At 39.6% G+C, this 15,000-nt stretch overlaps 1 protein-coding gene across 6 annotated transcripts in view; it reads right to left on the bottom strand.

Annotated features, from left to right (window-relative positions):
* Positions 1–15,000, bottom strand: part of LOC137982104 (uncharacterized) — a 29,657-nt gene that overhangs the window by 1,105 nt on the left and 13,552 nt on the right. For 4 of the 6 annotated variants that reach the window (XM_068829155.1, XM_068829154.1, XM_068829153.1 and 1 more), the window contains 4 exons: positions 12,821–13,462; positions 11,941–11,982; positions 11,664–11,729; positions 1–176 (listed from right to left, as the gene is read on the bottom strand). The exon at positions 1–176 is cut by the window's left edge. In XM_068829155.1, coding sequence (XP_068685256.1) covers positions 1–176; positions 11,664–11,729; positions 11,941–11,982; positions 12,821–13,454 — 918 coding nt within the window. In that variant the 5' untranslated portion in view covers positions 13,455–13,462. Of the gene's footprint in view, positions 177–11,378; positions 11,519–11,663; positions 11,730–11,940; positions 11,983–12,820; positions 13,463–15,000 lie in introns of all 6 variants that reach the window. The other 2 variants (XM_068829158.1, XM_068829157.1) reach the window with 1 other exon arrangement.

Raw genomic sequence — 15,000 nt, 5'->3', positions numbered from 1 at the left:
TCTTTTGACAACTGTAGTGTCATTTATAGCCTCCGATGTACGCTGCTCTTTCTCGTGGCCATAATCAATGGACTCTGAAGTAGCCCCCATTTTCCTTGACGCTCCTTTCGCACCCACATTATTTGGGGCAGTTGAGCTGGAAAGTCTTGTCGAACGTCTCCCAGAGAACTGAGGCACTAAAAAGTAACGTGTAATTATGTTACGAACGTTAAGATGTAAAATTACACCTTCTCAGTGTGTAAACTATTACACTAAAATGATCTTCTAAAATGACTCTAACATTGGGTATTTTTACTCTTTTTGAAGGATATAAGTTAGTGGGTATTATCAAGGATAAAATTACACAGTTGAAAGTTCACTTTTAAACCAATTTTAATAGTAACTGCCCGTTCACAGATTAATCCACACCACTTTATATAGTGGTTTTTGTACATATAATATGTATGTAATGTAATGTAATACTAAAATAGATCTTGTCAGTAGCCGCCACAAAAGAAACAAACATTATTAAAGTAGCCTTGTGAGTAACTGAAATCCATGAGAAATTACTAAACATTGCCGGTATTGTTTAAGGACATTCCAGCAGATAAATACCTATTCATAAATATGATACACTTGGGCCGAACAAACCGTCCTCAGGGCTTGTTCATTTGTAGATCTCACTGCAGTCGGGCTTAATTTGTTACACTCTCTAGTTTAAGTATGAATATAGCAACGTTTCGAAGACATTCCAAGCTGTATCTCTCGTGTCATTCTCTGTGTCACTTTCTCCTTCTGAACTGAGCGAATGTACCGGATCATCCGAATCATCATGAGAAAGAATTTCGTTCTCTTTTCCTTCATCCGCTTCCTTAACAAGTTCAGGATGGTTGCGGGAATATGAGATTCAAAACTTGAAAAGAGTTTGTAAGTCTTGCAGCACCCTGGCCTACAAGTGACAAGAAAATTTGGGTTGCGCGAATGCCGACTACGAAGCTGAGCCAGTACCGGTAGTCTCCTAACAATCTGGTTCGTAACAAGCATAGACGTCAGCTGCACGGTGAAATGCAAAAGGATTGTTTGCGGTTACAACTGTCACTTCCAGCAATGTGATTGACTTCGGTATTTACGTCATCTGACGAGAATTTCCGGCCATAAAGGCGAGATAATTCCCGCCAAGCAAGATGCATTATTGAACAGCGATAAAGAAACTTTTTGACTTTTTTATACTCCTTTTCATTCGGCCAGTCTTCGAAGAAGGTTTTGAATATTTGGAGGTCCTGCTTCTTGCGTTATTTTAAATTCAGTGCATGCCCAGGGATGCTCAGATGTAGAACTATGGACAAAAGAGGAAGTAGGCGAATGGCCCAGGGAAGGGGGGGAGTGCGGCGCGGCCCCTCATACCCTGACGACAAATATCGCTGATTTTCCTACCCATTTTAAGACAGAATTCCGATTTTTGATACCCTGTTTAAGACATTTAACCCAGTTTAAGACAAAAATTGATAAATCGATACCCAGATTAAGACAAAAAATGATAAATTCGATACCCTGTTCAAGACAAAAATCCCGAAAAACATACCCTGGCTGGCCGCACGTCCCCATTAAGCCCTTATAAGGGAGTACCCCCCCTGGGCGAATGGCTTACCAGTTTAGGCGCCCCGTACAACGAATATGTTGAAGCCTTTTGTGGTGAGTAAACTGCGTTTGTCACTTTTATGGTTAAGTTTTGGATTTCATGATGTCCTCATCGTGCTTTGGTGCGTATTGTAGTCGATCTAAGTGTTTAATACAGTCGAAGCTGTTTTCTGTTACGTTGAAAACGAAAGAATGGTTGCAGCGTTGTGACGTTTCTTACATTTGAGACACGAATTGAAAGCAGTCTTAGCTCGTTATGTCGCCCCAAATCAAGACCTTGGGTCCCGGCGACGGTCAGTTAGAATACTTCTCCCGTTAAAAAACATATGCCGGTGCGCAAATTAGATGAAATCTACCTAACTTCATAAACATTATGTTGTGGTATTCGTTCGTTGGCGAGGCGACCGCAACTTCCCGCTTTAAAAATTTAATATACCGGTAAACACATGTTTCTTTCAGGTATGGGAATTGATGGGGACGCCCTGCTTGGCCTCGTAGAAAGCGGGGTTATAACGGTAGTGACTTGGGAGCATAACTTATTCGTAATGTTGGTCGAAGATTGAATATTATAAGGAAAATTAATTTCCTCGCGCGGCAACAGCGCCAGGTAAGCAATGGTCTGCCGACGTAATGGACTGGAGCTACCCATGACTCACCAGGAGCGTGATATTAGAAAAATGGCGGCTGTTTTCTACTGAGACATTCGTGAAAGGCTAAGTAGAAGAGAACTTCATCAGTAACCCATTGCTGAACCCAGGCTGTGAACCGCTGGCCAACCTACAGCCCAGATAACCTTATCTGTTTATTATTCCATGGGTTTAAGTGGTGTACTTTGTCTACTTTTGCAATAATATTATTATTCTTTCATTCTCAGTTCGTTTTCTTTTTCCAATCGGTTTGTTCCCAGTCGGTGACCACACAGGCTAAATATAAAGTGTTGTCCAGTGGAATTGGACTGATTTTATTCAAATTGGCTCCTTGATTCAGGAAAGCAGTGAATTTGAGAATAAAGACATTAATAGAGCTGTGCAAGGTTAGATTACAATTCAACACAAATATACCTTACTGTAAGGTCTCTTACTGATGGAGATAAATCTATTTATTCCTCATCAACATAGTGCGGCAAGGTAAACAACTACAGACAACCACTAGCAACACTTCAGTCTGAAGCGAAAGACAGTTGACGAGTAAGAACTGTTCACTCCACGTTGTTTTCCTGTCCTTATTAGGGTAGTACTGCTATGCATGGCAACAGTTTTTTCTGTTTGAATTGTTTAAGTGGAGTTCTACCTTTTTTTCTATAAGTTTAAGTCAAATCTGAACTTCCTCGATCTACTTATGTCATTAATTCAATGAAGATGGTCAGGATGTGGGTTGTTTTAGGGGTAATGATGAAATGAAGTAGTAGAATACAGTGGAGAACAGGAAAGAATTATGGAAAGCTATAACTTTCTTATGTGATCTCCATTCTTTTGGTCTTGAAGTTTTGTGTTTTTGTCATTATGTGATAAGGTTTGATCGTTACGTGTTTGTTTCCATCATGATGTGTTGAGGTCTTCTTTTGACCTGCTGTGTTTACATTTCGTGTGGTGTGGTTCTTTTATGACATTGAGTTTCTCCCTCTATGTGATTATAAACACAGCATGTCAAAAGACCTCAACACATCGTGATGGAAATACAACACAACTGTTACATCATAACACCCGCGTTGTTGATCCCCAGCATGCTTTGGGGTGTGTATAATAAACATGGTATCCATCTTGTGTGGTTAGACTTCGTGTGCTTCTAACTTAGTGTCAGAAAAGTGGGATTAACTGTTTGGTCACTGTTCCCGGAACACATAAAATTGAGAAAAACTTGTCATGGCGTCCTCGTCGGGAAACGGAGTCGCAGCAGTCACACTACCGAAATTCTCGACTTCGGGAGTTCCGCGACGGAACTGTGAAAAGTTCATTTAGTTGTTCAAAGATTGTTGTGAGCGCAATGGATGGTACAATAGCGACCTGTTGCCACCTCTAACGGAAGAAGGTGGGGACCACCACCGACCGGGCCAGTGTGGCTAGCAAAAGGTAAGGCTATGGCAGCTTTTCGCTCCGCCATAGCTGGCAACGAAGAACACGAAAACCTCGTGCAAGGCTTTCAGCGGTGAGAGGAGGAATGGAAGGCACCAGAGATTATTCTCAAACATTTGAAGGAACATTTCACGGCGAATGAAGGAGTACTGACGGAGAGAACCAAATTTGCCCAAATGAAACAAGAACCTCATGAATCAGTCACGGCCTGGGAAGGAAGAGTTAAAGAACAAGGTAGGAGGCTAGATTATTGCGCTAATTGCGAGGACCAGCTGCTTAGAGACAAATTCAAATCAGGAATCAACAACAAGAGACTTGTGTCAAAACTACTGGATAAGGGTCGCAGGGATAAAGCAACTAAAGAAATCACCCCATTTAAGACAGTGGTGCAGATACTGAGAACTTCGAACAATGTGAAAAGGCAAAAGCAGTCATGCAGCAAGCCAAAGATCCCACTGAACAAGTAAACTAGAGAGGTCATTTTAGTCAAAGCAAATCAGAGAAAGAATGGGGACAAGTCAATCCAGTCGCCAGGGCAAATTTGATATTTGTCAGTATTGTGCTGGGCCCAAACACCCTCGCTTAATATGCCCAGCTTCAAACAAACAATGCTCCAGAAAAAGCTGTGGGAGAAGCGGACATTTTGCTCGGGCGTGTCGAATAGGAGCACCCCCTTTAGTCAACCCTTTCGAAGTCATGAACACCAAACAACAAGCACGCCACCTAGATACCACTCTAAGCGAGGATTATGGAACTGAACTCTACGAGGTGGATTTGATACCCGAAAAGTATGCCCAAAGTGTATTTAGTACAGCAGAAGACCAGCGGGACACCAGGGTGGGTCGTAAGTTCTTTAGCCACTTAAAACGGGGACTAACCAAGAACATGACTTAATCTATCAGGATACAACTGGACACCGCTTCCACTTGTAACACACTACCAGAAAATCTTGCCCTGTCACTGATTCCTCCCGGGAAGAAACTTGAGGAATACGTTACACCAAATAGAGCCACTTTGTTCACCTATGATAACTCTAAACTCACACCCCTGGGTAAACTAGAGCTACTGGCCGAGACAGCAACAGGTTAGCACCTCCTCACGTTCCATATTTTGCAAGATTCGCAAATACCTGGAAAGTCTCCTCTCTTGTGTTCACCTGGGGTTTGTGAAAATCTGTGCAAATGAGGTCCATTCAGTTTCATCACCACTTCGTCCTGTGAATGTTAAGCCCCACTTAATGGTTGACAACTCCCGTCCCAGAGACATGCCTAGTCAACCAGAACCAACGTCACTCCCACGTGTCTCAAACGTTACTCATCCTAGCATAATAGACCTCCCACTCTAACTATGAAATAGGTTCTTGATGAATTTCAAGATGTGCACACTGGGCTGGGACAGCTAGGCAGACCCGTTTCCTTTCACATGGACCCTACCGTGAAGCCGGTCCATGATGCCATTTACCACCAGCCCGTAGCCAGGCATACCAAAATCAAGGAACAGTTAAAGATATGCCGACAGTACGAGCCCACAGCTTGGTGTAGTAACATGACAGTCAGAGAGACCACAGACAAATCTAAAATCTGTTTAGATCCATCAAACACTATCAACAAAGCAATCCATGATTTGAGGACATTTTACCACAATTAAATGCACCTTATTCTAAAATGGCCGCCCTTTAAATATTCTTTTGTTTTTATCCAAATAAGCCCTTGATGCCTCGTTCTTAAGCTTAAAATTCAAAAGAATACTTTATCTTGAACGAGGCAACAAGGGCCAATTTGTATCCGCATAAATCAGTGGCCATTTTGGAATAAGGTGTATGGAGCTAAGTGTTTCTCAGTTGCAGATGCAATGTCTGGTTTCACCAACATTCTTCTAGATAATGAATCCAGCTTGGCCACTACCTTTCGCACCCAATTTGGTTGCTGCGTCTTCGGTATAGTGTCTCAAGTGGCCCTGAGGAGTATCAGGCAAGACAACAAGAAGCCCTTGCAGGACTGAAAGTGGTCTGCAACATTGCAGATGACGTCCTCATTTATGGGTGTTGAGAAACACATGACCAGGCTAAGAAAGATCATGATGAAAATCTGTATCATTTCTTGGTACATAAGCGCAAAGTAAAGCTCAAGCTGAATCCGCCCAAGTGGATTTCTAAAACCCAAAAGGTGATGTTCATGGGCTTCCAGCCCAGCCCAGATGGAGTCAGTCCATCACCCTCCATAGTCGAAGCAATCACAGAAATGCCCAAAGCCTTAGACCAAAACGCTGTCTAGCCCTACTTGGGTATGCTTAACTTCCTGGCAAGATTCTGTCCCAAACTGAGTGATGTAGTGAGACCCTTAAGAGACTTGACCCATTAAGACGTCCCCTTCAAGTGGACTGATGCTTTTGTAGAGTCCAAAAACCTCATTGCTCATGCAGATATCACGGTTGAAACAGACCATCAACCCCTTGAACCAATTTTTAAGAAACCCCTTTACAAAGCAGCACAGCATCTGCAAGCCATGCACATGAGGCTCCAACGATAATCATTTGTTGTGAACTACAAGAAAGGAGCACATCAAGTCATAGCCGACACTCTTTCAAAGTGCTCCTCATCCTCAGCTCTCTGCAGCCAATCTCTCTTGAGAACACATATTTAGAGTGGAATTGGAAACTATGGCATGGGACAATTCTGAGATCTCCAATGTTACCCTGGAAAAGCTACGAGAGCAAACCGCAATGGACCCAAAACTGCAGAGGCTGTCCTGACTAGTTGGCCAACTGACAAACGAAAATTGGCCCGAAGTCCAGCCCTAAAGTACAGCGTCAGCAGTCAACAAGCCAAATCAGGTGCAGCAAAGTTCTTCAGAAGTGCGGAATCATCTCAGTCCACCACTAAAGGAAGTGAGGACTCGCTCAGGCAGACTCGTGAGACCACCCACCTGCCTGAATTTGTAAGAACAGATTGAGACTTTCTTGATTTGTGTGAAAAGAAACATTCCTACGGACACTTGAACATTGGATACTAAGTCTTCGTTATGGAAACGCTATTAGGCGGGACCGTGAAAGTTTGTTTTCAAAAATTCAAACTTTGAACTTTCTTGCTAGCCTGTTCATATTGAGATACTCTGTTTTTTTTTTCTCTAAATGTATTTCCGTTAGATTAATTAGATTTATTTCATTATTTATCTTCTTGTCTATGCTGTTAGTTGTGTGTGTGTTACAACCCAGAAAATGCAAGCAATAATTTCTTGAAACCACTCCGCTCGTTTAGTTTATAACTATTCTGAGTGTTTTTTTTGCCAGATCAAATCAATTCATTCTGTTGTGTAAAACATTTTCTAATTTGGCAAATAAATGGATGGTTGTTGTTGTTATTTATAAGTGTTACACCATACCCCCCGGCATGTTTAAGCCCCAGCATGCTTTGGGGTGTGTATAATAAACATGGCATCCATCTTGTGTGGTTAGACTTAGTGTGTTTCTAACTCAACCATCAAACCTTGTCATATGACAAACCACACCACATACATTGTAATAATGTTGCCACAGTATAGACCTTATTCATAAATGGTGGTCAATTTACAGTTCTTTTGTCCAAGTGCAAATTAGCCTACCAAGTCTGGATACCATACAGTGCATTGAAAAGAATTATTGCTCTAAAATGAGGCTTGATAGGTTAATTTGCACTTGGACAAAAGAATTATAAATAGACCGCCATTTATGAATAAGGTCTATACTATGACAAAACTCCAAAACATCAAGACAAAACTTCAAGACCAAAAGAATAAAGATTACATAAGTAACCTGTGGCTTTCCATACGAATGAACATCAGTGAGAGAGAAACAGCAGGATCAAATAACAAGTATGGTTAAGGTTTGTCTTTAAATAACTAATCAATCATCCAGTTTGCAATAATTTTACAAACCTTGAGAAAAAAGTTCTCTCAAGAATAATAGTCCAGAACGATATTATTGTTTTGGACTAATCAAAAAGCAATAATTTTCAACTGGGGTGCAGAATTTTTTCAAGTTTTCCCCTTGCATTTCACTAACTTGACCCCCCAGCATAGAATGCTGTTGGACTTTTTCTTTGCATAAAACACACATAATGTAACAGCTTCTATGATATTATAATTAGCATTACTTTTAAGTCTCATTTGAAAATGTTATTCCATATCTCAATACGCCTCGGAAAAGGGCAAAATCTGATGAAAAAGAAGAAGCAACAGCCACCAGCTCACAAAGTAGGTGTAACTTTGCAGTCAATTTGTTATAGTCTGCTATGTTGTGCAAAATTTCCATCTGAACGGGCGGGTGGCGTGCCTCACACAGTTCGATGTAACTTAAAAAGTAGATCTAACCATGCAGTTAATTTATTTGTTATAGTGTACTATGTAGTATAATTTCCATCTGAACTGGCAGGTGTCACGCCTCATACAGTTCGATGTAACTTGTAAAGTAAGTCTAACCATGCAGTTAATTTGTAATGGTGTACTACAAAGTATAATTTCCATCTGAATTGGTTGGTGGCACACCTCGTGGAGTTTGATGTAATTTGTAACGTAGATCCAACCATGCTGTTAATTTACTATTTATGTACTATGTAGTATTGTCCATGTTGCTCTCAAGTTAGTTGTGAATAAATTATTAATCAAAACTCTTGATTGGTTATTTTCTCAAAAAGATGCATGTGTTTTGTGCGGGGTCAATGCCCGAAAAGGCAAAAAACATGAAACAAAGAAACTTGTCGAGTTTGTTTGTTTGTGTCGAACTATGGTTTAAGGTAGGAGCAAACAGATAACACATTGTCTAATTTTGTCAAGTTGTAGTAGAGCTATCTGACGTTGAATGTCGACTTAAAATTTTATTGAGTACCACTAACATTGAACTACACACAATTTCATGAACATTTAAAGTCAAGAGGATGTAGAAAATCAGCATATGCTAAAGTTGCTTTAATGCAAAATTTACTCCATGCACTTTCATAATCTTGTTTATAACATCTGTTCTTTTCCATTTCTTTTTATATATGCAGGTTGTGCCTACTGAAGAAGACCTACACTGTACCTGGGTTGAAGCAATATTCTCCTCCATTTATCCTCATCGTGGGGGAACTCCTGAATTATGATGACAATTTTATCGTTGCAAAAGGCGAACAAATACTAAACGTTTCGGGAGGCCACCTCGTTGCTCTTGAATGTTTCGTTAGTTTTTATTATACTCGAGCCTGCACAAATACATACATTTTCCTGTCCAAACACGCTCTCCAAATCTTTGATTCACACAAAATTCCTGTCAAGGCGACAATTTTTGTGAATGAAATTAGCAAGTAGGAAGTCGGGAAGTTTGGGCAAGACGTAACAAGCAATCTTATGGCCCTAGGCTAAGTTATAGTAATGTGAATGTAGAGTTGTGTTTTTTAACTTAAGTAAGCGATTGTAATTTTACACTTGAGTTTATATTACCCATTGATGAAGAGTCATGTGTAATTTTACTTATAAATTGATGGTGAATAAACATAATTACACTTCATTTTATGGTTGAATTAAACGTTTTTTAGGGGTAATTTCAAGTTTTTTAGATGGGGTAAAATTGCACCTTCCAAAAAGTGTAGCGGGGCTAGCAAGATCACTACACCGTCATTCGGGATAGTTTTACCCTTCCTTTCTGATATTATTACCCTTGCTAGATGTGTAATTTTAGAAGTGTCAAAGTGAACAATACCCATTTTACACAACTTTTCATGTAAATATACCATCCTCTGAGAGTTAAACTACACTTTAAAAGTTTGTGTAAGAATACACACAAAAAATGTGTAGCGGGGCTGGCAACAAGTTTACACCATTTTCAAGTCTAGTCTTAGTTACAGTTTAATTTTTAGTCAAATACACATCTGCTGGAGCGCAACTGCCAGTGAGTGTCGGCACAAGTTGTTTCGACCAAATGCTGGACAAAAGCAAGACACTTTGCCACTCTTCAAGAAAGAAACTCTGTAGGGAAGTTTGGAACTACTATCCACAAGAAAGGTGCCACAACTGAATCCCTCGCGTATTCCCTTGTTGTGTATGATAACATTGGCTTTCTGCACCATGACAACGCCTCCTCCCTTGAAAAGTGTGGGGTAAGGATACTTTGTACATATTCATCACAATACAATACAATAAATACAATAACTTATTAAACTCTCCCCAGAGGGGGTTTATCTATCTAAAAAATACAATACAATTCAAAACATAAAATAAAAATGTACAATGAGTTAAAAATATCAACGTATCAAAAATCACTAGGCAAAAAAATTACAACTAAAAAAAAGAGAATGTTAACAATTAAAATCGACTCCTCAGAAGATGATTTTTCAACTTGAGTTTAAATATGTTCATCTAGGAGCTCAATTTTATATCACTGGGCAAGTTATTCCAAAGAGTTACTGCGCGGTATAAAAAGCTTTGCTGGCCCGTAGCGGTTTTATAGCGCGGTATGTCCAATTTGTTTGCGTTGCGAGTCGAGCGACCGCTAATCGTGCCCCTCTTGATGAATCTAGAACCAAGGTTGGTCGGTGCCATACTGTTCATGCACTCAAACGTCAATAAGGCATCACGATCGAATAAATGGTCTTTAACTGGCATCCAACGAAGGATCGGTGTGATATGGTCAATTTCCTTGATCTGGTCACTATGCGAGAAGCAAAGTTCTGAATAGCCTGTAACTTGTTGACGTTAGTAGTGGAAGTGTTTGATCATACGCTTGAACAATAGAACATTTTACTGAAAACTAAACCATTAATTATGGTTATAAGCAAGTCTTTTTCGAATGCGTGTCAGAATGATGAGAGACGTTTCTGTTGAATGAAATCGTTTGTTTCCACTTTGCTCAGTAGAAAGAGGTTGTTTTGATTCTAAAAATGCCATAAATTAGTTCAAAGCCATTTTTTCGCACCCTTTTGAGAGAGTAGGTAGAAGTGAAACAGGTCTATTGTTGTTTGGTTTTTCATGATCGCTTTCCTTTGGCATATAGGTGTGACTTCAGCCACTTTCCAAAGTGAAGGAAATGTTCCTGTAACATAGTGAGTGTTGGTAGAATAACAAGAAGGCTATCTTTAACGACTCTCATTGGAATTTTATCAATCCCAGGGGCTTTATTTGTCGGCATTGCTGAAACGATATCTTGGATTTGTTTACATTCCACAGCACGAAATGCAAATTGTTCTGATTCGCCGTGCGCTCTTGGCTTGAAACCTGGTTTGGCGAGGTTGTATTTACATTCACCTGCTAAAGAATTTATTTTATCGACGGTCGCTTGGCCAACTGAAGAGAAGAAAGTATTAAATTCATTTGCAACTGATATGTCGTCTTTACTGAAAGTTCAAATGCGACGGGGATTGTTTGGATTCTTATTAATTGTTCTGCGATTTTTAGTTCTCTCTCTACTTCTTGCCTGAGGGATTTACCGGTATATGCAGCCCAGGAAAGAGGGTCTTTTCTTTTCCTCGCTTGTTTGCGCCACTTAACCCTTGCCTTCACGAGGCCAGAAACAAGGAAAGCAAGGCTGCTGCCTAACGGTTACCCGGTCGCCAGACTTGCGATCGCGGGCGACCAAATTTCTGAACGAGTAGCCCGAAAGGGTGCCTAACTTATCACAAGGTGATTCATCCTCACTTTGAATTAATTAATTCTGGCTTCTTGAAAAAATACTCGGGCTACTAACTTTTAATGTCGGAAGCCCCAAGGGCTCCGGAGTAATGTTCTCAGGCAGCAGCCTTGGGAAAGTGTAACAAACAAAGCCAGCAACTCTCAGTAACTCGACTTCTGTAATGCCTTCTTCTGCTTTACACTGCTCGACTGATCCTTAGGAAAACAAAACAGGCAATAAAGGAAGTGGGTTACTTCTTGTCTTTGCTTTTAACATACAAGTTTGTGTCTTATGCCAGCCAAAATACAAAGCCTACACACTTTTATTCTCAAGCAGAGCTTAAGACTCTTCTCAACCTACCCTGAATCTCTTTCAGTTTGTCCTGAGTGTGCACTTCATGTGTCTCTAACTTTCTCATCACCATCTCTTTATTATTGAAAAAAAAAAAAAGGTATGAGGATGATTTCTTCTGCTTTCAACTGCTCAGGTCATTCTTAGGAAAACAAACAGGCAATAAAGGAAGTGGGTTACTTCTTGCCTTGGCGTTTGACAAACAAGTTTGTGTCTTTTACCAGCTAAAATACAAAGCCTAGACACATTTATTCACAAGCAGAGCTTAAGACTCTTCTCAACTTACCCTGAAACTCCTGAGTGTGCACTGCTTGTGTCTTCAGCATCTCTTTATTATTGAAAAAAAAAAAAGTAATGAAGAGGAAAAAATATAGAAACAAGAAAAGTAAAGTCAACAAAGCCAGCAACTCATAGTAACTCAGTAGGAATAATGGTCTCAATAGCTTAAAGGGAATTTCCAGTCCAACAAAAAATAATATTAAACCACAGGAAATGATGTCTATATTTTCCTTAACATTTAAAAAGAAGTTGTATGTGAAATAAATATATTTCAGTATCGCCTCTGTTGTTAAAATTTCCTGGCCATCTTGAATAATTGTGACACTTTATGGTTGCCCTATCATACAAAAGCCCTTTGCATCACAACAATAAGGCAAGTACCATTACACCTCGCAATCTTCAGGATAGTGGCATTCGCAAAAATTTTAAGTGAAAATGAGTGAATCAGAAATTCAATTCTCTCTTAAACAAACACTTTTCTGAAAACTTGTCACTTAATGTTTATGCAACTTCCTCAAGTTGAATGTTGTTCTTTATTGGCAGTAGAGTGTATCAGTGGGAGGAAGCGAAGAAGTAATATGGGCCACTTCATGGCCAGTTGAATGGATCTACAATCCTAGACAAAACTGTTGGGAAGGTTAGCACTTTTGAAGTCTTCATTGCTTCTCTCCCCTCCCCCCTCCTTCAATGTTGTGCAAAGCTGAATGGTTTCAGTGGAAAATTGTTGACTTACCTTCCTTTAACAGAAGCAGGTTGAAATACAGCTCTGGTGTGGTTCATTTACATAACCTTCCAAACTACTTTTGTCTATGATTGTAGTCTTTAATTTTCCCTTTCCTAATGGCAGTTGAATTTAACAATGAACCCCCATTAATAAGAAAGTGTACCTTCAAGTTGTTCAAGCTTCTCCTTGGTACTATCATCATCCTTCTTCCACTCTTTGAGCAACTCACGATAGTGCTCTTCAACATCAGGATCCATGCACTCAGTCTTCAGTTGGCTGATCGCAGATGTATAACTTGCTGAAGATACCAGTGCTAACAGTGCATTGCTGATCTCAAGCCATAACAAATGGAATGTTGGCTCATCAATGGATGCCTGGGTAGCATGACCATACACATTGTTTCTGTAATACTTGATTCTTGCTATGTTGGCTTCAATGCTGTTATCAGAAGCAGGGGGGAGGATGTCCCAGCTTCCAGTGCTGGCAGGGGCATTCAAGCCACAAATGTTCCTTAGAAGTACCATCAGAAGCGTAATGTCAAAGCTAGCTGATGAGACTGATGATGGGATAGTTGGGTACAGCTTTCCCCACTGTGTAGCATTTAAAATCTTCCTATTTCGCAGGGACCGCAATGTAGGTAACTCACTTGCCAAAATGCCATGCAGACGGGTTGGGGGATGTATCCTGTTAAAGGTGTCTCTAAGCGCCTGAGTTCCCACATCCACAAGAAGACGACACAACCGTGCATAGTTTGTTGTCTCCTTAGTGGATGAAAATGATGGTGCAGCAGTCGCCATCTCTTAAACTGAAAGAAAATTAGCATAGTTTGTGAGTCTCTGCAGTTTTCACTACTGCAGACATAATGCCAGGTTTGATGGAAGATCAAAGTCATAACATACTACTGCCCAACTCTATCCTCTGAAAGCAGTCATGCGGTATTTATGTAATTCCTTTGGGTCACTAAATTATTACTACTTATTATTAATCATTAGTTCCATGAAACCATTGGGTGTCCCCATTTGGGTGATTGTTTAGTTGACTGGACATGACTTGACTGAATTGTTTGATGTACACCAAAAGAGTTCAGTTAACAGATACATATGCCAAAAATCAAGTGAGGTTTTTTTTATCTATATATTTTTATTTTTTTGTACAAGTTTTAATTACATTGCTTATTTAAGTACAATCTTACATCACAGAAACTTTTATGTGATACATGCACACAATATGTACATACTACAAATTACTTGCATTACTAGTAGTATAACTTACATAAAACGACTTACAGGAACTTAAACTCTATTTTCATACTATCCTACACAAAAACCTTACATAGTAACCATATGATACACACTCACCCACACACATGTACACATACATGTACAAATTAAAATTATGTCCTGATAAAGTCTAAGCAGCCCTATATTTCCCTACTACTTCACCTTTAATTGTTGATGTAGTATTATATTGTAATAGCAATTACAGTAAGTAAAGCTAAGTTGCAGCTCTCCAGATAATTTGACAAACAAAAGAAAACTAAAGGTTATTTTCCGGGATGAAAGCACCCCATTTTAAATTCAAGTTTCGTGAAGTGCTACTATGATCAAAAATCACTTATTTTTTTCCTTCAGATTTTGAGAGTGTGATTGCTCAACACTTGACAGGCAAAATTTTAAGCTTTGATTTTTCTCCAGGGGCAATTTCCTTTGAATGTTAGTATTGGATTTCACTGTCTGCCATTACTCAAGTTGCAAACTGACCGATTGGACCTCCGAGGGTTGGATCTATGGAAAAGTGACGTCATTTACTCACTAGCTTAAAATTTCAGCATGTAAACGCAGCTTGTTATATGTGCAAAACATAAGTTTAAAAGTCTGAAAGCCCAAAACTCTGTGCTGCATACTAATTCAGCCGCATACACATGTATTGCATTCTTAAACTATTGAGTCTTTGATGTCATTTTCTCCTAGATCCAGCTCTCTCAAGATTTTAAAGTTAGTAATGGCGGACCATTAAACAGGAAAATTCTACTGAAAATAAACAGGTGTCTTTTTTAACTTCGATAGGTTACTGTTTAGTTAACATAGGGGTCATTCCACAGTATTCCGTCTGTTGTGGAGGGGAAATTTAGAGGCGAAGATCTTGTTATAGTTTAAATAAGAATTTGTCCTTTACTTCTCATAACCTATTGAGGCTTAAGATCATCTACAAAGCTTTACTTGCTGCTGTCCTGCTTTTCTCCAAAATGCATTTGTTAGATCATAGAGCTTAAAAATATGGTTGTTGCGGAGGGGAACAGAAAACTTGGTGTTTTGTTTGTTTTTAGTTTTATTAGCAGATTCT

The sequence above is a fragment of the Montipora foliosa genome, chromosome 13 (genome assembly GCF_036669935.1).
Source record: "Montipora foliosa isolate CH-2021 chromosome 13, ASM3666993v2, whole genome shotgun sequence".
NCBI lineage: Eukaryota > Metazoa > Cnidaria > Anthozoa > Scleractinia > Acroporidae > Montipora > Montipora foliosa.
Note: the sequence above shows the minus strand (reverse complement) of the source record. Positions and strands in the feature narration are given on the sequence as shown.